The sequence below is a fragment of the Ornithorhynchus anatinus genome, chromosome 14, assembly GCF_004115215.2.
Source record: "Ornithorhynchus anatinus isolate Pmale09 chromosome 14, mOrnAna1.pri.v4, whole genome shotgun sequence".
In the NCBI taxonomy this organism is placed as follows: Eukaryota; Metazoa; Chordata; class Mammalia; order Monotremata; family Ornithorhynchidae; genus Ornithorhynchus; species Ornithorhynchus anatinus.
Genome location: NC_041741.1, coordinates 320,466 through 344,766, shown reverse-complemented (window position 1 = coordinate 344,766; position 24,301 = coordinate 320,466). Strand labels below are relative to the sequence as shown.

Sequence of the window (24,301 nt, the reverse complement as noted above, 5' to 3'; positions counted from 1 at the left end):
GAGCTGACAAGTGGCTGAGCTGGGATTCGAACCCATGACCTCTGACTCCAAAGCCCGTGCTCTTTCCACTGAGCCACGCTGCTTCTCCTACTTAGATTGTGAGCCCCGTGTGGGATAGGTATGGTATCCAGCCTGATTTATTTGTATCTACCCCAATGCTTAGAGCAGAGCTTGACACACAGTAAGTGCTTAACAAATACCATTTAAAAAAGGCAACATGTATGACAAGACAGTGCTTGGGAAGTGTATAAAAGAAATAAGTGGTGGACCCCTCCAGGATGAGGAGATCCAAGTCTCCGCTTAGGTCTCCTTAAACCAGGATTCAAATTGCAGCTTGCCTTGCATGGGTACCATCCATCCTGCTGCCATCCCAGATGGATCATGGAACACATAATCCCTCAAGACAAAACAGGCAGCAAGGACTTGTTGGATCAAAGATCAAACAAATCAATGGGATTTTAGGGACAGGGTGAATGTGAGAGTTGAAAGAGAATGAGGTCGCATGGGTAAGGCCAAGGGTGTGGAGCTTCAGAGACTGGAAGGGTGGTGGTAGTGTCAACTGGAATGGGAAAGTTAAGTAGAAAACAGGATTTAAGAGGGAAGATGAAGAGCTATTAATTCAAGCTGTCTCAAGGGCTGATTGTAACCTGGGGTTTGTCTAGAGCAGTTTTGGAAGAGCACAGGAATGCAGAATATGTGGAGATTGAACTTTGAAGTTTAGTTACTTCCTGTAGAATTTGACAAATTTAGCCCCCTAAAAAAGATTAATAGGGAAGCAACATGGCCTCAGTGGAAAGAGCATGGGCCTGGGAGTCAGAGGACCTGGGTTCTATTCCCAGCGCCACCACTCATCTACTGGGTGATCTTGGGCAAGTCACTTAACTTCTCTGTGTCTCAGTTCTGTCATCTGCAAAATGGGGATTTAATACCTGTTCTCCGTACTTAAGACCGTGAGCCCCATGTGGGACCTGATTATCTTGCATCTAAGCAATTAGTACAGTGCTTTGGCACATAGTAAGTACTTAAATACCATTATTATTATTATTATTATATGGAAACTTTAAAAGGAAAGTAATGGAAATGAATTATATCTAGTTAACTCTATTGGAGCCTCTCTTGCCCACAATTGTGACCCACAGTTCCTGGTCTCAGCCTTAATTAATCCATCAATCAGTGGTACTTACTGAGCACTTCTTGTGTGCAGAGCATGGTACTAAGGGCTTGGAAGAAGGCAGTTGAGTTGGTAAAGAGGATCCCTGCCCTCAAGAAGCTGGGGATCTAGCTTACATAACCCTGAAACAAGGAGCTCCTTCAGGACTTGTTACCCAGCGTACACAAAAGCTGAATATTCCAATCGTAAAACACATTTTTCTTTTGCACTTAGAATCCAAAGCTTTAAATTTTTAACTACTAACTAAATTAGTATCTAGAAATCGGCCTGGACAAAGAGTAGATAAGTTTTAAAGGTTATGTAGTATTCTCAACCTTCTGTCAACTTTCTGAAATAGTAATTACTATTCTAGTTATGATTTCCGACCGCCCCCCCCCCGGCCAAAAAAAAATATTGCCAACACATGCTCGTTAGAAAGGAGAAGAATACAGTGGTGAAATGTATCATCTCACAAAGCAATGTAATGGCTATTTTAAATGGAACATATAATTGTCTTAAGTGTTGAAAAAATATGTGGTTTTCAAATGTTGAAATATTCCTAGTGGTTTGCAGTTGCAGGAAACATTGAACCCATTCCCAAAGTATTTTGAAATTGTAAGAACCACTCTCTTTTTTGCTGTAAGCCTAGAATGTTGATAACATTTATCCTTGTGGTTTTCTGAAGATAGGAATCAAAGCAAATATTTACACTTGAAATGGCTGAAGTGCCTAAGCCTCAGCTTCTTAATCATTGGGTTAAAAACAGAAAGTTCCAAAGCTTTCCATTAACCTCCCAATGACTGGTGGGAGCCACGGGCAAGATGACAGTGGTTTCTAGCTAATTCGCATGGCAGGTGTTGGCAGAGATACCAGAGGTGAAATAAAGCCAAGACTTTAGTACTTACTGGTCGGGGCCTCATCTACTGAGGGAAACTTAATATCAACAGTGAGGTTCGCTGAGACGCGGCCCTCTGTCTCTATGAAAGAGCTTGGTAACATTTTTTGCTCTTCCCCGGGAGACAATCTCTGACAGTGCTAATGGAAAGTACCTACTCGGGCTGGAAAGCATTTTAGATAACTATAACATTTTCTACATGTGTTTCTAACCTGAAATTTCTATCAATTTTCAAAGGGGGATAAGAAAGGTGCCACATCTTTTCGTAGATATTATCTATTAAGTTTATTAAGTCCTTTTTCAAGAAAAACGGCAAAACACACAGCAGGAACATGTCTCTTGGCTGCGAGGTAAAATGGGAGTCATCCGAATGGCAAGGTTAAACAAAGGCCTGTTATTTTAAAATGGTCCAGTAGGTCCACGTACTGAATCTGCCTAAAAATAAATCTGCTCGGAAAACAAAAGCAACCCCTTTTTAAACTTTACTTTCTCTTGCCCGTGTAAGAGTTTTGGCTGTGAACTCTGACTCGCTGCTGCACAGTGGAACCGATTTTCAGGGCACCCTTCTTGGCCGGGCTCCGTTGGGCAGCGCCAGGTTTCCAGAGTACCAGCTGACCGTCCTCTCCCCCAGTCAGCAAAGAGTCACCCTCCGGGTTCCAGCAGAAGGAACGCACGGTAGCAGAATGTCCTCCTTGGAGGCTGCCCGTGTGGAGCAGTCCGGAGCCAGAGGTGCAACAGCTCATTAAGTGCACATTTCCTGCGCTTGTTCCTCCAAGAACTAACAGTCGATCGGTCTTTTCGTGATACACTCCACCAATCAGGTAGTGCAAGTGGTCATTTTTTACATCGGCCACTTCTCTGACATCCTGGATGCTCAATCGGGTTATCGGTTCATCGGAATCTAAACGAGCAAGGTCCCACCAATAGAATCCCTCGTCGTGGGTCACGCAGTAGACCTGTCTCAAATCCTTCCCGGCCCAACCGATAAAACTTACGGACGAGTCGGAGTTGCAGGTTGCGGTCAGGGCGTCGTCCTCGTTGTCCCGGCCGACGTCAAACACGTTGACCAGTCCGTCGGTCGATCCGGAAACGATCGTATTCGGGTCGTTAGGATGGAAACAGACTTGAGTGATGTCATCGTTGTGAGACTCTGAATAAACACCTAGGGGGGGTGTGGTTGGGGAGGCTCTTTTGGTACCGCCTCTTACATCCCAAAATACCATTAAGGCGTCGTCGTCAACTTTCTCTGTGCCGGCGCAAACTACGCGGTCATCGCAGCTGATGTCGAAGCTGATGAAAACGTTCGAAGGGTAACCCTTGAACAGCCGTGCCTCAGCTTCACCGGGTAAGCGAGTGTCCCAGCATTTTACGGTGCCGTCCGAACATGCCGAAAATAATAAATTATCACCTGAATGGGCAAACTTAACTCCGCTAAGCAGCCCAGGGTGTACGCTGAACTCCCGCTGCAAGTGCAGTGTCTGCTGGTCGTATAATCTAATTGATTTGTTGGAACATGAAACGGCCACCAAGCCATTGAGAGCAGGTCTTGATATGTCTATTTCCAGTAGGTAAGTGGGCTCTTTGGTCACTGAAGAACGTTTAGCAATGTGCAGGTTCGCCAGCTGCTCCTCCATCTTCTCCATATCGACAACGGCATCCGAAGGGATGGAAATCTGAAATAAAATCCAAATTGCTTCTGTCAAACTGGAACGAGCCCCAAGAAAAACCCCTTTTCAGAATCCATATTCTGTGGAATAGGCAACAGGGCAAAACTACTTCTTTGGTATTGTCTTGAATACGCCTGGATAACTTGAGGATGGCAGGGAGTAAGCCAGACCTCCGCTCCTTCCTGAGAAGCCTGTTTTGTGGTGAGTTGACGTTCTACCCCTGGAAGAGAGAGCATGTTCTGCATGTGTTTAGAACATAATAATGATGATGGGATTCGTACAGGCTTACTATGTGCCAAGCACAGTTCTAAGCGCTGGGGTAGATACAAGGTAATCAGCCTTTCCCACATGGGGCTCACGCTCCTAATCTCCCATTTTACAGATGAGGTAACTGAGGCACAAAGAAGTGGCTTGCCCCAGGTCACACAGCAGACAAGTGGCGGGGCCGGGATTAGAACCCATGTCCTCTGACTCCCAAGCACGGGCTTGCCGCTAATCCCTGCTGCTTAGCTTAGACTCAAGGCCCGGTTTTAGCATCCCACTTTGGGAGATTGCCTGCTACCCTTCTTCACGTGTACTGAGCTCCTGATGGAGTGACATAGAGAATCTCAAGTGCTGAAATACATACTTTTATGGCAGGCACTTTTTAAAAAGTGTGACAGTCCTACAAGAGAGGGACCCTGCTTCTGCTGCAACTTGACTGCTGCTTCAGGGTTGGAAAAAAATGCATCCTACTCCAGTGGGTGTTTTAAAAACAAGTTTCCTTGCAGTAACTCTCTGAAGTGATGAGTTTCTCAGGTTACCCTCCTACCTACATGTGCAGTTCCTTAGGGAGACTCTGGAAACATGATGCCTCCCTGAGGGCCATTAGCTGCTGCCCGTCCCTGGCTCAACCAGCTGGCAGCCCACCTTCCCTGCCCCACCCCCGCAACAATCCAGCCTTCCTCCCAAGCTGTCGGGGGTTTTCCGGTTGGAACTGTCGTAAACTAGACACCTGAATCGGTAGTATATGATCACTAAGGAGTCACTTCTTCTGACGTTCGAAAAAGATGACGCTCCTAAGATTTAAGCCACTGTCCCTCTCCCTACTCTCCCTTGACTGTGAGGAGACCAAAAGGGAATTAATCGTATTTACTGAGTGCTTACTGTGTGCAGGGCACTCTACTAAACGCTTGGGGAAAGTACAGTCTAACAGAGTTGGTAAACATGTTTCCTGACCACAAAGCGTTTCCGGTTTCGAGGGGGAGACAGACAATAATTTGTAAATTACGGATATGTGCATAAGTGCTGTGGGGTGGGGAGGGAAGGTGAATCAAGGAAGCGAATCAAGGCGATGCAGAAGAGAGTGGGAGAAGAGAAAAGGAGGCCTTCGGGAAGTCCTCTTGGAGGAAATGTGCCTTCAATGAGGTTTTGAAGGTAGGGAGAGTAATTGTCAGTTATGAAGAGGGAGGATGTTCCAGGCCAGAGTCAGGACAAGGGCAAGAGGTCAGTGGCGAGATAGATGAGATCGAGATACCCTGAGTAGGTTGACATTAGTGCGATGTGGGCAGGGAATGCGTCTGTTTATTGTTGTTTGGTACTCTCCCAACCACTTAATACTGTGCTCCGCATACAGTAAACACTCAATAAATACGACCGAATGAATGGAGGAGGAAAGTGTGCGGGCTGGGCTGTAGGAGAGCAGCAAGGTGAGAAGGGAAGGAGCAAGGTGTTGAGTGCTTCAAAATGGGAAGGAAAATCAGAACTGTTGGGTAACTAAGAGAAGGGTGCAGGCTAGTCTCTCAAATCTAACTACAACAGGATTAAAATTTCTCTGACCCGAGATGATCTGGATGATCCTTGCCACTTGCCTGAGCAGCCTGCACCTCTTCCCCGCTCAGACCACCTCCCTGGCAACGGCTGCAGCAGAAACAAGGGTGACACAAGAAGTGAGTTCTCCAAAAGCCGTGGACTAGCCAGGTGATCACATCAGCAGCTGGCACCTGTGAACAGGTGGAAGGGGCCACCCACTTGCCGGCCCACGAGAGGCCAGCTGGTACTTTCCACTCCTTCCAAATGAATCTTCTAACCATTCCTTGTTTGTGACCCTATGGTCTAGAGCCATTGGCTCATGCTTTTCCCCCGGGCACGGACCTTCCCTCCTATCAAAAGTTTGCCCGAACATCATCTCCACCAACCTGCCACTTTTCCCTTGGGTTGCCGGCACTGCGGGTGTAGCCCAGGGCCAGGACACACTTGGACTTCGATTGCTCACTTTTGGTTTGATCACCTTTGTCTATACTCCTAATCTTTTACTTGCCGCACGTTCGGCTGTGGGATTATAAACTCCCGGTACTTGTGCTGAATGTTCCGAAATGCCCACTAATGTACTCTGCACGAGTAGGTGCTCAGTAAGTGCCGTCGATGATAAACTGGCAATGGGAAACAAAGGGAAAGGGAATTACTTAACATCTAATTGTGGCTGGTACAGAATTACTCCCAACAGATCCTTTAAAACTGTGTTTCAGCTTTTGTTTTGAACTCACCTAAATACGGACACTGTCGTTTGCTCAACTTTTAATGCCTAGAAAATTAAAAGGTTATGAAAGAGGATATGAAGAAACAAAAATGACCAATTTCCATAATAATTATGTCATTTACTAAACAGTGAAATTATGTATTCTAAATGATTTATTTATATGAATGTCACCCCCTCTAAACTGTAAACTCATTGTGGGCAGGGAAACTGTCTACCAACTCAGTTGGACTGTACGCTCCCAAGCGCTTAATACAGTACTCTGCACACAGTAAGCACCCAATAAATACCATTGATGATAAGTGGAAAAAATGAAGGTTGCTCACTCTTGATTTCATCATTTGTGTCTAGGCTCTTACTTTTTTTTTTTCACCTATTCTTGTTTGGCATTTTTTGTCCCCTTACCTCCCCACATTTAGCTAAACTCCAAGGGCAGGGACCAGATCTTTGACTCGTTTTATGTTCCGAAATCTTACTGTTGGCAGTATCATCCTTGAACCAAGGGACACCTAACGACAGTATTCCTAAGCGCGTAGGACATTACCTGCACCCAGTAGGCACTCAATAAACACTGTTGATGATGACGATTAGCAGAACAGCAGGGATGAGGCAGAGAACTATTGTTCTAAGATAGTATATCAAAATGAATTAGAGATAAGCCAAAGATGGCATACATAGGCTCAGGCAAAGGAAGAGTGTGTCTGATAACAAATTACTTGTTGATATTAATGTCCCTCTCCCCCTCTAGCTTGTAAACTCATCACGGGAAAGTGACATGTCTGCGTACTCTCTTGTACTCTACTTTCCCAAGCGCGTAGTACAGTGCTCTGCACATAGTAGGGGCTCAATAAATATCATTGATTGGACTGGCTCAGAGAAACAAAAAATAGCTACTTTGAAGTGGATTGAGTTAGACCGGCAGACTGAGATTATCACGTGGAAGATTCCCTGATGCTGAATATTTTAAGGCTGTACCAACAGATATCCAAGTTTTGCCACAGTGCATGTTTTCACTGTGCATTTTGATGCAGTTAGGGAACCATCTTTCCCCAAAACCCATCTGCCTGGGTAGAGCACAGTGCATGTTGGAAGAAGGAGCCGTGCAAACGCACCGGGCATCAGACACAGGGTGAGCACAACACAACTTATTCTTATGCAAGGGTTCTTCGACCCTACAGTCAAGAACAACTGATGGCATTTAAAAGGACAGACCCTTTTAATAAGACCTTTATTTTTTTGGAGGCCTTGATTCAGTGCTCTTCTAAATTCAAGCTAGTGTGGAAGATTTGAAAGTTTTTGTTAGAGGTGCCAAGATTTCACTGTTTGACAGATAAAGATTGAAAGCTGTGTCTGCTTGTACCCAGCGCCAAGAGTAGTGTGTTTGGGGTGGGCTGCTTCCAAAGGAACTCTCTGCTGCCATATCCTGGACAGATCTAAGCCATCTGGGTCCTAAATTCATTTCTTCCAGTTCCAAACCAGAAAAGACTCCACTTCTTACAATGGTGCAGCGTGGCCTACGGCAGAGAGCGTGAGCCTGAAAGTCACAAGTTCACGGGTTCTAATTCTGACTCTGCCACTTGTCTGCTGTGTGACCTGGGCAAGTCACTTAACTTCTCTGGGCCTCAATTACCTCATCTGTAAAACAATGATAATAATGATGGTATCTGTTAAGCGCTTACTATGTGCCGAGCACTGTTCTAAGCGCTGGGGTAGATACAAGGTTATTGGATTGTCCCATGTAAAATGGGGATTAAGACTGTGAGCCCCATGGGACTGTGTCCAACCTGATTACCTTGTATCTACCCCAGTGCTTATTGCAGTGCCTGGCACATCATAAGCACTTAACAAAATCCATTAACAATCCAAACAAAGTGACAGGGACCATAAGCGTATATGAAAGGAGAATCTACCGGTTTCACATCAGTGATTGGAATTTCCCAAAACAGCCCCCAAGAGATGACTTTTTGATTATGACACTACCAACTCTATTTGATTTACACATCTGTGAAAACCTGTGCATTTTTCTCACATGAGGAATGGTTCCTTAATGCTTATTTACAGCCACAAAAGAGAAGACGGCGCCAGGCGCTACCAACATTAAATACAACCCCACAACAAGGGATGGCTGTTACGGGTGCCCAGGGTGGCTGGGCCTGGCAGTCCCACAAGGGCCTCTTCAGCCACACAACACACTTAGAGGTAAACTTCACTGTCACTGGTGTCTTCTTCACCTACAGAGGACAAGTCTATGTATATATGTGTGTGTGTGTATATATATATATATATATTCACATACACCCACAGCCACAGCCACAACACATCTTTCACGTTTTCAAATCATTATAGTGTTATCTGTTTTGCCCACTTGAAAAAATGTATTTTTAAGGCAAAAAGATGAGTCACAGCTTTTAAACCTTCAAGGTTTTCAAAAATAACACAAATGATTCATAAACTTTATTCCTTTTTTTAGAATGGGAATAGGGTGAGTCTCCCGCTTTTGAAGAGAAAACGTTCAGTTAGAGAATGCATTGAAAAAAACCTCCAACATCAAAGAAATGTCAGTGGAAAATTTGGGAGGAATACTAAGGCTGTTTCAAAAACCAATCAAATACTGCATTAAACATGATTTGTTAGTAGATTAATCGCTTGCCAGGGCAGTCAATCCATGGTATTTATTGAGTGCTTACAATATGTAGAACGTTGTACTAAGCGCTTGGGAGAGTACAGCGTGGCTCAGTGGAAAGAGCCTGGGCTTCGGAGTCAGAGGTCATGAGATCGACTCCCAGCTCTGCCACTTGTCAGCTGGGTGACTGTGGGCAACCCACTTTACTTCTCTGTGCCTCAGTTACCTCATCTGTAAAATGGGGATTCAATAGTATTTATTGAGCGCTTACTATGTGCAGAGCACTGTACTAAGCTCTTCTCTGTACACAGAGAAGCAGCGTGGCTCACTGGAAAGAGCACGGGCTTTGGAGTCAGAGGTCATGAGTTCGAACCCCAGCTCTGCCACTTGCCAGCTGTGTGACTTTGGGCAAGTCACTTAACTTCTCGGTGCCTCAGTTCCCTCATCTGTAAAATGGGGATTAAGACTGTGAGCCCCACGTGGGACAACCTGATTCCCGTGTCTACCCCAGCGCTTAGAACAGTGCTCGGCACATAGTAAGCGCTTAACAAATACCAACATTATTATTATTATTAAGTGCTGGGATTAACTGTGAGCCTCATGTGGGACAACCTGATTACCCTGTATCTACCCCAGCGCTTAGAACAGTGCTCTGCACATAGTAAGCGCTTAATAATTACCAACATTATTATTACAGGAGAAGCAGCATGGTGTAGGGAATAGAGAACAGGCCTGGGAGTCAGAAGGTGATGGGTTCTCATCCTGGTTCCCTCACTTGTCTGCTGTGTGACCTTGGGCAAGTCATTTAACTTCTCTGTGCCTCAGTTAACTCATCTGAAAAACAGGATTGAGACTGTGAGCCCCACGTGGGACAAGGGATTATGTCCAACCCTAGTGCTTAGTACAGTGCCTGGCACAAAGTAAGTGCTTAACAAATACCATAATTATTATTACACTATGAGTTGGTAGGCACGAATGTTCCCTACCCACAAGGAGCTTAAGGTCTAGTCCGGGTGAAAAACCTCTAATGCCAAAAAGTCATAATAATAATATCGATGGTATTTGTTGAGCGCTTACTGTGTGTCAAGCACTCTTCTAAGCACAGGGGTAGATAAAGCTAATCGCGTTGGACACAGTCCCTGTCCCACATGAGGCTCAGTCTTAATCCCTATTTTACATACGAGGTAACTGAGGCAGAGAGATTAAGCGACTTGCTCAAGGTCAGACAACAGACAAGTGGAGGAAGCGGGATTAGAACGCAGGTCCTTTTGACTCCCAGGTCCATGTTCTCTAACCACTAGGTCAAGGTACTTTCCAGAGGCCCCGCTGCTGTGACTAATTTTTTTCTTCTCCTCTAAAGGTAGGTGCCCTCTGGCCCTGCCAATCGCTCTGGTCCAAAGTAACAGCAGGCAGTAATGATCGGGCCTGGCCCCCTCCCCAGCATCATCCCCAGGCCTAACTATCCTGCAGCCTCATCTGACATCTCTTTTTGAGCCAAATCATAATGATATGGTATTGTTAAGCGCTCACTGTGTGCCAAGCACTGTTCTAAGCGCTGGGGTAGATACAAATGCATCAGTTTGGACACAGTCCTTGACCCACATGGGGCTCACAATCCTTATCCCCATTTTATAGATGAGCTAACTGAGGCACAGAGAAGTAAAGTGATAGGCCCAGGGTCACCCAGCAGACAAGGGGCAGAGCCGGGATTAGAACCCAGATCCTTCTGACTCCCAGGCCTGTGCTCTATCCACTAAGCCACGTTGCTTCTCTCAGGTACCTAGGTGGTCAGTTATTTGTTTTGGCCATGCTAGTTTTATTTTTCTGTCTCCCCAGCGAGGGTGTAAGCTTGTTGGCCTGAAACATGTCGATTATGCTGCATCTCCTTGGCGCCTAGTACAGTGCATTGCACCAGCTGCGTGCTAAATAAATGCTGCTCCTACAACTACCATTCCTATTTGCTTCTCCCTACTTAGTAGTAATATTTAAGCTCATTTTGCCCAGGGAACGTGTCTCCCGACTCTGTTGTATTGTATTCTCCCAAGCGTGTGGTACAGTCCTCTGCACACAGGAAGTGCTCAATAAATACCATCGATTGATGAATACCTGAGAGAGATGTTGTAAGGTTACAAGAGAAAATTGACGTACAAGTGCTCTGAAAAATAAGAATACTGTACCAAAAGAAAAGTTATACACGCAAGAGGAGTCTGGATGTAAAAGATATCCTTCTGGCAAGTCATCTACAGTTCAGATTTCAGTTCCTGGGAAGTAACATGAATAGCACACCATTTAAAGGTGGGGTGGGTCGGACCTCAAAAGGAGGACTTTGCTCCTTCAACTTTGTCAAGGAATGGGTAATGCCTCCTGGGTGCAGAGCACTGAACTGAGTGTCCTTGGAGAGTACAATCGAGTTAGAAGACACAGTCCCTGCTCTCAAGAAAAGTACAGTCTAGCTGGGAAAATGAAACCTAAAACAACCATAAGAAAAAGATTTAAGCGCTGACTGTATATATATGCCAAGCACTGTATAAAGCACTGGGGCGGATACAAGGTAATCAGGTTGGACACAGTCCCGTCCCACGTGGGGCTCACAGTTAAGAGGGAGAACAGGGATTTTAACCTCATTTTACGGATGAGGGAACTGAGGCACGGACAGGTTAAATGACTTGCCCTAGGTCACAGAGCAGTTAAGTGGAGGAGCTGAGGTTATAACGCGGCCCTCCTAACTCCTGGTCCAGTGTTCCTTCTACTAGGCCTTGCCGCCTTTCTGTAAAATCAGTTAGTGACAGAAGGAAAAAGGGGATGTGGGTGAATCAGTGATTCAGTAATAGTAATATGTACTTAAGTGCTAAGGAGGGGTGTGAGTTCATAAGTTCTCAAAGGACGCAGAAGAGCTGAAGTGAAAATCGAGGGGGACTGAGGGGGACGTAACCTGGCTGGGGGAGTAGGAATGAATGAGGGCAGGCCACTTGGCAGAGACGTGACTTTGAAGATGGGGAGAGGCCTGTCGGATGTCAAGGGGAAGGGAGTTGGAGGCAGCGGGGAGGAGGTGAGCAAGAGCGAGTGGGCAAGAGGTCAGCAGCGGTGCCGATGAGACGGGAGAGGCGCGGTGAGTCGGTAATTCTACTAGTAACAATATGCTTACTTACAAAACCGACACAACTGATCACGAATCCTTGCCCTGAAGTCTCTTAGTCATCACGTACTTTACCTTAGCAAAATTGACGGATGGAAGTCTATTGCCTACTGTTCCCATTGGGAAAAAAACACCCATCATATCCTTCGCCAAGTACCGTTCCGATATTTCATACTCCCACCTCGTATTCCAAAGTTTTATTAATAGACTATATAATTTTCTTAAATGTTATACCAACTCTGTTGTCTGAGTCACAGCACCATCTTGAAAGGAATGACAGACACTGCATACAGCTTCGATCATGGGTTCACCCACCCGTATCTGCCTTTTCTAATAGATTGATGAATGTAGATCAGGTAATTACATATCATACACCCGCCCTTTGTATTCAGAGATGTCACTGATGGTGAAATTCACCCAAAGTTTGCGTGTGACTGAGAGGGCCACTGTGGAACTCTCAGTCCCGGATACACGGCGTACGCAAAAAGGCCGGGCCTCGCGTCGTTATGCTTAATGTTTGCAGCACCTCGTGCTGTTTTCTCTTTCGCCTCCGGATCTCTCAATCCTTACGAAGCTTTTGCTCAGAGAGCTGCACTTTCCTCGACTGAATGAGAATATTAGGTTGTAGAGGCACCTGAAGGGACAGGTGGGAGGTTCTCTACCCCAGCTCTCCCTGTATCTCCCCCAGCGCTTAGAACAGTGCTCTGCACATAGTAAGCGCTTAAATACCAACATTATTATTCTCTAGCCAAACTCAATCGGTACAGAACGAAAGGGCTCATTCCAAATGCTATTTTTTCCTCACCTCCCTTTTGAATCGGTATTTTTGTCTCCAAAGCACTTCGATAGAAATGATTTCATTTTATCCTCACAACATCCTTATGAGGTAGGAGAGGCAGAAATGACCTGAGGAAACCGAGGCCCAGAGTGGTTGTCTGAGGTCTCACCATGGAGCGCTGGCAAAGGAGCAACTCGAACTCAGACTCCTGGCTTTTCTGCTTTACATCCCTGCCTTCCCCACTGCCCACTGTTCCCATGCTCTCAAACTCTGTGAAATTCTGGATAAATAGGAACCTGCCTCTACCATTCCAACGTCACCATCACCAGAGTCACTGTTAGTTCTTCGAAGCATCACATGCCAGACCACGAGGAGGTAGATATTCAAAATGGCAAGTCTTCCTGAGGGTGGGGGCAGGGAAGGGGCTTGCCCCAAAGCCCGAGTGAAGGGCTGAGGTGTACGCTCCACATGGGCAGGGACCACGTCTTATGCTCCTGGTGCCCCCCTTTTTTTTAAATAGAATTTGTTAAGCACTTACTGTGTGCCAGGCACTGTTGTAAGTACTGGGGTAGATACAAGCTAATAAGGTTGGATGGGGTCCATGACCCGCATGGGGCTCAGTCAATACCCATTTGACAGATGGGGGAACTGAGGCCCAGAGAAGTGAAGTGACTTGCCCCAGGTTGCACAGCAGACAAGCGGGAGAGCCGGGATTAGAACCCAGGTCCTTCTGACTCCCAGGCCCATGTTCTCTCCACTAAGCCACTCCCTCCAAGGGCTCAGTACAGGGCAGGGCTCGGCTCTCAGATCATCCTGAGGCTTCTCTGGTGCTGCAGCCCTTCCCCTCTCCACCTTTTCTCATTCCCACCTGCGGGACGGCGACTGTATCCAACCCAATTTGTTTGTATTCACCCCAGTGCTTAGTATAGTGCCGGGCACATAGTAAGCACTTAAATACCGTAATTACTATTATTAGCATTACACAGTAAGTACATACCGTAATTACTATTATTAGCATTACACAGTAAATACACCGTCCGATTAGACTGTAAGCCCGTCAAACGGCAGGGACTGTCTCTATCTGTTGCCGACTTGTTCATTCCAAGCGCTTAATACAGTGCTCTGCACATAGTAAGCGCTCAATAAATACTATGGAATGAATGCACAATAAATATGATTAATTGATTGGGGGGGGTCCCCACCCTGTTTTTCCCCTCCCTGTTGGCAGCCTGCATTCTGCGGTCCCTGCAGTGGGAGGGAGGCTGCTGCCCTGAAGCCACTGCTCAGGCCTAAGGTCGCCTGGCCCCTGGGGCAGCTCTGGAGAGGGGCTCTTGGAGGGGAGAGGGCTACTACTGTGCGGAAATGCAGCCAAGAATAATAATAATAATAATGTTGGTATTTGTTAAGCGCTTACTATGTGCCGAGCACTGTTCTAAGCGCTGGGGTAGACATGGGGAATCAGGTTGTCCCACGTGGGGCTCACAGTCTTCATCCCCATTTTACAGATGAGGGAACTGAGGCGCAGAGAAGTGAAGTGACTTGCCCACAGTCACTCAGCCGACAAGTAGCAGAGCTGGGATTCGAACTCATGAGCCCTGACTCCAAAGCCCGTGCTCTTTCCACTGAGCCACGCTGCTTCTCCAAGAACACAGCCAGAGGGGCGGTCAAGAAGGATCATGAAAAAAAGGAACGATTTAAGGCATGGGAAAGTAAGAAAGAAGGGTAACGAGGTTAGAAGATGGAGAACGACATCGGAAACAGCGTTGCCAAGTGGAAACGGCATGAACCTTGGTTCCAGTTTGGGCTCCGCCAGTTGCTTTGACGTGTGACCACTGGAGAGTCACCTAACCTTTCTCTACCGTAGTTTCCTCCTAGGAAAGATGGGGATTAAGTACCGGTTCTCCCTCCCACTTGGATTATTATAAGGGGGATAGGGGCTGTGTCCAACATGATTAACCTGGACCTACCCCAGCGGTTAGAACAGTACTTGACACATAGTAAGCGCTGAATAAGTATAATGATGATAATAATAACTATGCAACAGGCAGAGCCAAGAGCGCTTGGAAAGAGAAAGGGAGAGGAGGCAAGCCGCGGGGCTACTTGGTGAGCCGTGCTAAGAAGCAGCATGGCCTAGTGACCCCCCTTTTCCTCAGCTTCCGCTCCCCTCCCCAACACCCCAACTCCTTCATTCATTCCATCGTATTTATTGAGCGCTTACTGTCTGCACAGCACTATACTAAGCGCTTGAAAAGTACAACTAGGCAAACAATTCGGTGTTTGCTCTACACCCCCTTCCCCGCCCCACTTGTGTAAATATGTACATATCTATACTTCTGTTTGTTTATATCAATGCCTGTTTACTTGTTTTGATGTGTATGTAATTGTTCATTAATAGTGATGCCCGTTTACTTGTTTTGATATCTGCTTCCCCCCTTCTAGATCGTAAATCCGTTGTGGGAAGGGATCGTCTCTTTTTATTGTTGAATTGTACTTTCCAAGCACCTATTACAGTGCTCTGCACACAGTAAGCGCTCAATAAACACCACTGAATGAGTGAATGAAAGAACACGGGCTTGGGAGTCAGAGGACGTGGGTTCTAATCCCTCCTCCGCCACTTGTCTGCGGTGTGACCATGGGTAAGTCACTTAACTGCTCGTGCCTCAGTTTCTCCATCTGTAAAATGGGGATTAAGACTGAGCCACCCGTGGGACAACCTGATTACCTTGGGTCTACCCCAGTGCCTAGAACAGTGCTTGGCGCATAGTAAAGGCTTAACAAACGCCATCATCATTATTATTATCCCCGGCAGCCCATTCTAAGTCAACAGCTTCTTTTCTTCTTCCTCTATTGCGTGTGGCCCGGCGATCCACCCTTTAACCCCTTGGGAGAAGCAGCGTGGCTCAGCGCAAAGAGCCGGGGCTTGGGAGTCAGGGGTCATGGGTTCGAATCCCGGCTCCGCCACTTGTCAGCTGTGTGCCTGTGGGCAAGTCACTTCACTTCTCTGTGCCTCAGCGACCTCATCTGGAAAATGGGGATGAAGACTGTGAGCCTCACCCAGAACAACCTGATTATCCTGCATCCCCAGCATTTGGAACAGTGCTCTACACATAGTAAGCGCTTAACAGATACCAACATTATTGTCATTCTCTGTGCCTCAGTGACCTCATCTGGAAAAAAAGGGGATTAAAAAACAATAATAATGTTGGTAAGCGCTTAACAGAAACCAACAATATTGTCATTCTCTGTGCCTCAGTGACCTCATCTGTAAAAAAAAAAAAAAGGGGGGATTAAAAAACAATAATAATGTTGGTATTTGTTAATGATAATAATAATGTTGGCATTTGTTAAGCGCTTCCTATGTGCAGAGCACTGCTCTAAGCGCCGGGGGAGAGACAGGGTAAACTGGTTGTCCCACGTGAGGCTCGCAGTCTTCATCCCCATTTTCCAGATGAGGTCACTGAGGCCCAGAGAAGTGAAGTGACTTGCCCACGGTCACCCGGCTGACAAGTGGCAGGGCCGGAATTGGAACCCATGACCCCCGACTCCCAACCCCCGGGCTCCGTCCACTGAGCCACGCTGGGACAATCTGACTTACCCACCCACCGCAGCGCTTAGAACAGCGCTCAGCACATGGCGAGCGCTTTAACGAGTACCGTAATTGTTAGCAGCGCTCGCGCGCGCGGGCCCCCCGCCCCCCGCCGTAATTACCTAATGGGGTCCCGGGGTCCGGCCGCCCTCGCGGGAAACGACAGACGCCACGTGGTGGCGGAGGCTGCCGCGCCCCGCCTCCCGCCCTCAGCCCTTGCGCTCCGATTGGCTGGGAGGGGAAGGACGGGGCGGAGCGATTGGTTGGGAAGGGATGGGCGGGGCGGAGCGATTGGCTGGGACGGGAAGGACGGGGCGGAGCGATTGGTTGGGACGGGAAGGACGGGACGGAGCGATTGGCTGGGAAGGGAAGGACGGGGCGGAGCGATTGGCTGGGAAGGATGGAGCGGAGCGATTGGCTGGGACGGGAAGGACGCGGCGGAGCGATTGGCTGGGACGGGAAGGGCGGGGCGGAGCGATTGGTTGGGACGGGAAGGACGGGACGGAGCGATTGGCTGGGAAGGGAAGGGCGGGGCGGAGCGATTGGCTGGGACGGGAAGGACGGGACGGAGCGATTGGCTGGGACGGGAAGGGCGGGGCGGAGCGATTGGCTGGGAAGGGAAGGGCGGGGCGGAGCTATTGGCTGGGACGGGAAGGACGGGACGGAGCGATTGGCTGGGAAGGGCGGGGCGGAGCGATTGGCTGGGATGGGAAGGACGGGGCGGAGCGATTGGCTGGGAAGGGAAGGATGGAGCGGAGCGATTGGCTGGGACGGGAAGGACGGGGCGCAGCGATTGGCTGGCCGCGATCGGGGGACAGGGCGGGGGGGCGGAGCCCGTAGTGACTGCGCACACTCAAGGGTCCCGCGCGTGACGCACTCCCCCCACCCATGACCGTAGAAATCCCCCCCAACGTCATTGGCTGCGGAAAGTCTCGTCTGTGCGCCTGCGTGAACCAACAGCCGGCAAGGCGAGGGCGCCCCCTTCCGGCTTGGGGCCGCATAGCGCTCCGTCGGGCCCGGCCTGGGCCGTAGATTTCGAATTGCCTGAGGAAGCTACCTCACCGCTGCCGGGAAGCGGCCCCGACGCCCGCCGCCCGCGAAGGAAGGACCGCGGACGGCTCTCAGGTAACGGAAGCCTTCGGCCCACCCGGGGAGGAGGCTGCACTCCCGCCACTGGGCAGCGGAGCCGACCGGCTCGGTCCCGGGCCCCTCTCCGGCTCTGGCGCCGAGAGGCGAGCGGCCGCCGGCAGCCCGCGGACAGGGAGGGTGAGGCACCGGAGGTGACGTAGGAGACGGACGGGCGCATGCGCGGGAAGGAGACGGAGCCAGCGCCACAGCGCCACCTGCAGGATGGGCCGTAATAGTAATTTTGGTATTTGTTAAGCGCTTGCCATGCGCCAAGTAGGTACCAGGTCATCATAATAATAATGTTGGTATTTGTTAAGCGCTTACTATGTGTAGAGCACTGTTCTAAGCGCCGGGGTAGATACAGGGGAATCAGGTTGTCCCACGTGGGGCTCACAGTCTTCATCCCCATTTTACAGATGAGGGAACTGAGGCCCAGAGAAGTGAAGTACAGTGAAGTGAAGTACAGCGCTTAGTACAGTGCTCTGCACATAGTAAGCGCTCAATAAATACTATTGAATGAATTGAATGAATGAAGTGACTTGCCCACAGTCACCCAGCTGACAAGTGGCAGAGCTGGGATTCGAACCCACGACCTCAGACTCCCAAGCTCGGGCTCTTTCCACTGAGCCACGCTGCTAATAATAATAATGTTGGTATTTAAGCGCTTCCTATGTGCACAGCGCTGTTCTAAGCGCTGAGGTAGATCCAGGGTCATCAGGTGGTCCCACGTGAGGCTCACAGTCTTCATCCCCATTTTACACATGAGGTCACCTAGGCCCAGAGAAGTGAAGGGACTTGCCCACCGTCACACAGCTGACAAGTGGCAGAGCTGGGATTCGAACTCATAATAATGATGGTATTTGTTAAGCGCTTACTATGTGCCGAGCACTGTTCTAAGCGCTGGGGGAGGTATAAGGTAATCAGGTAGTTCCACGGGAGGCTCCCAGTTTTAATCCCCATTTTACAGATGAGGTCACTGAGACACAGAGAAGTTAAGCGACTTGCCCAAGGTCACAGCAGGCAAGTGGCGGAGGCGGGATTAGAACCCGAGTCCTCTGACTCCCAAGCCCGGGCTCTTTCCACCGAGCCACGCCACTTCTCACAGAGTAAAAGACTTCTAGACCGTGCACCCATGGTGGGCAGGGATTGTCCCTCTCTGTGGCTGAATTGTACTTCCCAAGCGCTTAGTACAGTGCTCTGCACACACTTGTTGCCCAGTAAATACGATCGAATTACTTTGAGCCAAACCCCACGCTGAGTGTATTCTCGACGCCAGGGCCTCGTTTACTTCAAATCGTGGCGACTAATTTAATAATACCCCCTTGGTTTTATTTTATTTACTAAGCTCTTTGTTCCGCATTTTTTCAACCATTTTTGCCCTCGAGCATCATCTCGCGGAGATTGGGAGAGAGAAAAATACCCATTTGGCAGATGGAGAAACTGAGGCCCAGAGAGATTAAGTGATTGTCATTATTGTAATAATAATAATAATAATAATGGTACCTGTTAAGCACTTACCATGTGCTAAGCACTGTTTTAAGTGCTGGGGTAGATAAGTTAATCATGTTGGACACAATCCCTGTCCAACATGGGGTTCACAGTCTTGATCAAAGTCTTATAGCCGGCTAGTCCTCTAGACTGTAAGCTCGTCGTGGGCAGGGAATGTCCAATACACTGCTATATCGTACTCTACCAGGCGCTTAGTACAGTGCTCTGCACACAGTAAGCACTAAGTAAATACGATTGACTGATTTGAGGCAGAGCTGGCACCGGAATCCAGCTCCTCCCACTCTTCCGCCTCTCTCCCTTCTCACACATGGAGAACTTTTTTTAGTCACAGGCCCCGTTTCTTGGGTTTACATTCATAATTTTAGAATTCATTCCTTTTCTTACAATTACATTGTACCAAATTTCCTACCTGAACTCTGCCTTATCAATATTTATTGAGTGTTTACTACGTGTCGAACACTGTACTAAGCCCCTGGGAAAGTACAGTACAACAGAATTTGCAGACGTTCTCTGCCGGTAAAGAGCTTACCGTCTAATCAGGGGGACAGATGTTAATATAATTTATATTTAAAGCTATGTACATTTAGTGCTCTGGGGTTTGGGGTGGGGTGAATATCAAATGCCCAAAGGTCACAGGTGCAAGTGCATAGATGACACAGAAGGGAGAGTGAGCCAGGGCGAAAAGGGCGTACTTAATTGGGGAAGACCTCTTGGAGGAGATGTGATCCTAATAATTGTGATGGTATGACTTAGTGAATAGAGCACGGGCCTGGGAGTCAGAAGGTCTTGGGTTCTAATCCTGGCTCAGCCACTTGTCTGCTGGTAGCCATGGGCACTTGATTTCCCTGTGCCTCAGTTCCCTCATCTCTAAAATGGGGATTAAGACTGTGAGCACCATGCGGGACAGGGACCATCTTACCCAGTTTGCTTGTGTCCACCCCAGCATTTAGGACAGTGCCTGGTACATAGTTTCCTCGTCTGTAAAATGGAGATTAAGACTGTGAGCCCCATGTAGGACATGGACTGTGTTCAACTTGATACTTCTTATCTACCCCATTGCTTAGAACAGTGCCTGGTACGTAGTAAGTGCTTAAATACCACATATAAATTATGGATAGGCACATATTATTGCAAATACTATTGCTGAATTGTACTTTCCAAGTGCTTAGTGCAGTGCACTGCACACAGTTAAGTGCTCAGTAAATACGACAATAAATAAGTGCTGTGGGACTGAGGGGGTGTCCTACGGGTACAGATGGCAGTGCAAAAAAAGTCACCTCTTTTTGATCCAGTTTCTAAAGGCCCGGAAGGTTGATTCCGGAAACCCCTCTCGGGAGGAAAGCAGGCCACCTCTGTCAGGGAACTGACAGCCAACAGCCGACTTGGTCAGGGCTGACTCAAGCGGAAACAGTCTTCCGATCCTGCTCCCCCGTCTCCCCCTTGACACCATCTTATTCCTTGGGTGGTGAAGAAAACCGCCCATCATAAACCAACAAACATGAAAACGTTTTCAAATCCAGTTTCTTCTTCTGTTTCATATTATTTGTTGATCCCCCCTCTTCGAGGTGACATGGAAACAAGTCGGTTTCACTTCTGTGCTTGAGAATTGCCTAATATTGTTTTGATGAACTACAACGAAAGGAGAAGGGCTGGAGTCGGCTGTTTCATCTGAAGCCTTTGTGGGTAGAGAAACTTCTTTATTGCAAAGTAGACAGTTTCTTTAAAACTGCCACGCAGAGCCTGTGGGAGCAAGATCGCCAATTGAATGATTTTTCACTTTGATTCTATTCAACTTCACGAGGAAATAGAATTGAGGAGTTCCAGTCAGACTCCTTTTCAAGAGCAGAGGCCTACCCTTCTTGCTCTCACCATGCCAGGATAGAGAGGTGACAGCTGGAAAGGCTTTGTGGCGAAAAGGCCCCCAGGGTTAAAGGGCCCCTAGTGATTAGTGGACTTGGGAGGCTCCCTAATGAGACCCAAGACCAAGAAACAGGAATCTTCCAGAATAGAAAGGTCTCAGCAGGTAGAAACCAAAGCTTCTCCTCTGCCTGTATTTTAACTGACCTGTAGTTAGTGCTCAACTCTAAACAATATTTCTGCTATTCTTTTCATTTGGTTCTTCTTATGGTGGACATGACACAGGAGGGGTGAAAATGAACGGGAACAGGCCCAGCCAGATGCAAAGAATTTATAGATGATCTCATGTGGACTGAGCAGGGGGGGGAAGCCCCTCGGAGTCGGGGCTCCCGTACGAGGGACTGTTGCCTAGAGAAGAACGTGCTTTCGTTAAGAAAGTGACGGCTTAGGCCGCCGACCGGACCTGCCTGGGGGCTGGGGCTTTTCCCCGCGGCCCCTGCTGACCATCATCCGAGGGAGGCTGGGCGTGAGCCGGAGCCAGCTGGCTGCTGCTGCAGCCCAAGGGCCTCCCGAGCTCCCTCTTATTTATCTTCCCAATGGCATAGTCTTAGCTGGCCTTTGAACAGAGCTTGCATTTTGCTCTTAATGTCCGGGAGACTCAATAGTTAATGAACGTAAACCTTTGGGTGGTGGGACGGGGAGGGGGAAGAGACCACCGAGATGCATCTTCAGACTGATGGCTCTCAGGGGTTGGATTTGCAATCAGACCGATGTCACTGCTGTCGAGCCACCCAGATCTGCCCGGCAGTAGAAGTGACCGCTTGAGGACTTAGAGTCATCAGATCCAAGTGTTTTACCACTGTCCTATGTGTACAAGTCCCCATCGTGACCAACCGCCATGAAGAAAAAGATTGTTTCTAAAGTGCTAGAAAAACTCATCTCAGGTGCGTCAACTTTAGATAAATTAATTATTGTGGGCAATTTTAATGTCAGAGTTGGCAGTGAAGTCCATACATAGAAGAAAACCTTTGGGCCACGTGGGATCAGGGCCCAAACCCCCACCTCGTGATCCACACTACCACCCGGATGCATCTAAGATCTCAACCCGGTACCTCGCTGACTCTCACCGAGGGACTTCAAGGACGTCCAGACCCCAGCAGCAGCCGTGTGGGCGGCAGAGGGTTAGATGGACGTGCTCCAAGCTCACAGTGATTACGGAACCATGCCAGCCGAAAGGAGATCTCCAGACCGCCAGGTCAGCCTAACGCGAGACTCTTGGAGAATAAAGACGTCCCCGGGGAGCTCTGTACCTAAGGGTCAGCAGTCCTGTTGGAAAACGAAGCTGAAACTGGATTTCGAGGAGCTGCTTATTAAATCGGGCCACTTGGAAAACTTCAATAAGCTGCTGAGTCTTCTTCATGATGGCCCGATTGGCCGGCTTGGAGCTGGGGGTGCCCCGTCTGATCCAGTCCCTGTTCCAACACCAACTGGGTTAAAGCAGGGGTGCTCAAGCGGGCCCTGCCCCGTTCAATCTTCTCTACACAGTGGAAAGAGCCCGGGCTTGGGAGTCAGAGGTCATGGGTTCGAATCCCGGCTCTGCCACTTGTCAGCTGTGTGACTGGGGGCAAGTCACTTCACTTCTCTGTGCCTCAGTTGCCTCATCTGTAAAATGGGGATGAAGACTGTGAGCCTCATGTGGGACAATTTGACTACCCTGTATCTACCCCAGCGCCTAGAACAGTGCTCTGCACGTAGTAAGCGCTTAACAAATACCAACATTATTACACAGCCATGCTGGAGGATGTAGGTCCTGCAGATCCAGGATGAAGAGGTCTGGATGAATTCCCGCTCTGCTGGGAAACTCTCCCAACACAACAGATTTTGAGCTTTAGCCAAAGCCCCGGACACAGCCGTTCACCAATTGCTGACTGCAGATGACCACATCTTAAAGGCACACACCCCAAACTACGTGCAGATGATTATGAATCACTTTCCTCACTCAGCCAGGCAATACTGGCTGACAGTATGTTTAAGGAAAACCGAGATAACGTATCAACCTGCAGCAGGGAATTCATTCACACCTCTGGCAACCCGGAGCTAAACTGTGGTTCTGGAATTCTGCTACGTAGGCAGCTGACTGACCGACAATACAAACGGTAGACGAGGAAACAGAAACATCTAATGAAGAAAACGGTTAGCACGGGTCTTTGAGAAAACGGGATGTGGTGGCGGCCTGGCCTCAGACTGCAGACCAAAAGGAAGACCTACGGAGCGGTGGTGGTGTGCAACCTGGGCCCCACCCCCACAGAGACCACCGCCAGATCCTTCAACAGTTCCAGCAGGCTTTGCGCAACATCAAATGGCACAGCGGGATCAGAAATAACCAACGCCACCTGCCACATGGCTGCACTGGGCATGTAACAGGAGGAGAAGGGGGGGCCAGCAGGATAGCCAAGCAGCTGCTGGGTGGGGAGCTGGAACTGGAGAACCAAAAGCAAGCAGGTGAGAGGAGACAATTTAATGATTCAGTCCAACAGATTCAGACAACCCTGCATCCCAGCTGAAAATTGGGGATTGGCTGCTGCGGAGAGACCAGCCTGGCATACTGCAACCCAGAAAGGAGCCGTTCTTTGCGAGTCAAAACTCTGTGAGGTTCATGGGATGAGAAGGCAAAGAGAAAACAGGGCCAGCCACCGCAGGCATTAGAAAGCCACCCAGTGAGGCTGTGCTTGTGCTAGGTGTGGCTGGGACCGGCCTCACGGGCACCTAAAGGGCGAATTTCACTGCTAATGGCATTGCCTGCGAGCATGAGGGACAGCGATGGAGAGGAGGAACAGAAACAAATAATCCTTGTGCACTACTGAGCACAGAGGTCTCAGCCAAATCGTAAATGCCATCTGGAGATGAGGAACAAGATCCTGAGTCAGAAGAAATAATACTTGCTGAGGTTAGAGGGTGTTTTGTTTTTTAAATATACCTGGCTCTTGAGTGGAAATCAAAATATAAACAACCTCAATAAAAAACACAGTGTAAGCCCCCTGGGGAACAGAGACTGTGCCTCTGATCTGATTGTATGGGATCTACTTCAGCACTTAGCACGGTACTTGGAACAGAGTAAGTGCGTAATACTACAGTTATTATTATAAACCATCTTGGTTTGCGAAATTACCTTGAATTCCTTTCTTTAAACTTGCAATTTAAGGACTAGAATAAGGCAAATGGAATCCACTGTTGAAGAGCTTTTTATACCTGACCGTGAAATACTAAAGCTCAGGTTTTAAACTTGGAAAAAAAAAACCCATAATTACAAAACATCAATAGAACACTTAACTGTTTCTACTTTTTGTATAATTAATTCAAAATAAAAAACCCACACCCATTTGCTCCCATGATGACAGCAGTGCAGTAAAGGAATTATTACAGCTTGGCGTATCTGGGTAATTTCAATGTGATACCA

The 24,301-nt window shown here is 48.2% G+C and overlaps 1 protein-coding gene and 1 long non-coding RNA gene across 3 annotated transcripts; one reads left to right on the top strand and one right to left on the bottom strand.

Moving 5' to 3' along the window:
• Window positions 1-2,305: 2,305 nt before the first annotated feature.
• WDR89 (WD repeat domain 89) lies at window positions 2,306-16,878 on the bottom strand. 2 transcript variants are annotated; one of them, XM_007661218.3, is made up of 3 exons: window positions 16,473-16,878; window positions 6,238-6,275; window positions 2,306-3,718 (listed from the first exon to the last, which is right to left on the bottom strand). In XM_007661218.3, the coding sequence occupies exon 3, from the start codon at window positions 3,686-3,688 to the stop codon at window positions 2,528-2,530; it is 1,161 nt and encodes a 386-aa protein (XP_007659408.2). In that variant the 5' UTR covers window positions 3,689-3,718; window positions 6,238-6,275; window positions 16,473-16,878; the 3' UTR covers window positions 2,306-2,527. The 2 variants fall into 2 exon arrangements, with proteins under 2 accessions (XP_007659408.2, XP_007659407.2); XM_007661217.3 differs by lacking the exon at window positions 6,238-6,275.
• Window positions 16,879-17,172: 294 nt separating this feature from the next.
• On the top strand, window positions 17,173-20,492 carry LOC120638802. The gene is made up of 2 exons (XR_005660757.1): window positions 17,173-17,475; window positions 20,280-20,492. It is a non-coding gene; the product is annotated as an uncharacterized LOC120638802 (long non-coding RNA).
• The last annotated feature ends 3,809 nt before the right edge of the window (window positions 20,493-24,301 follow it).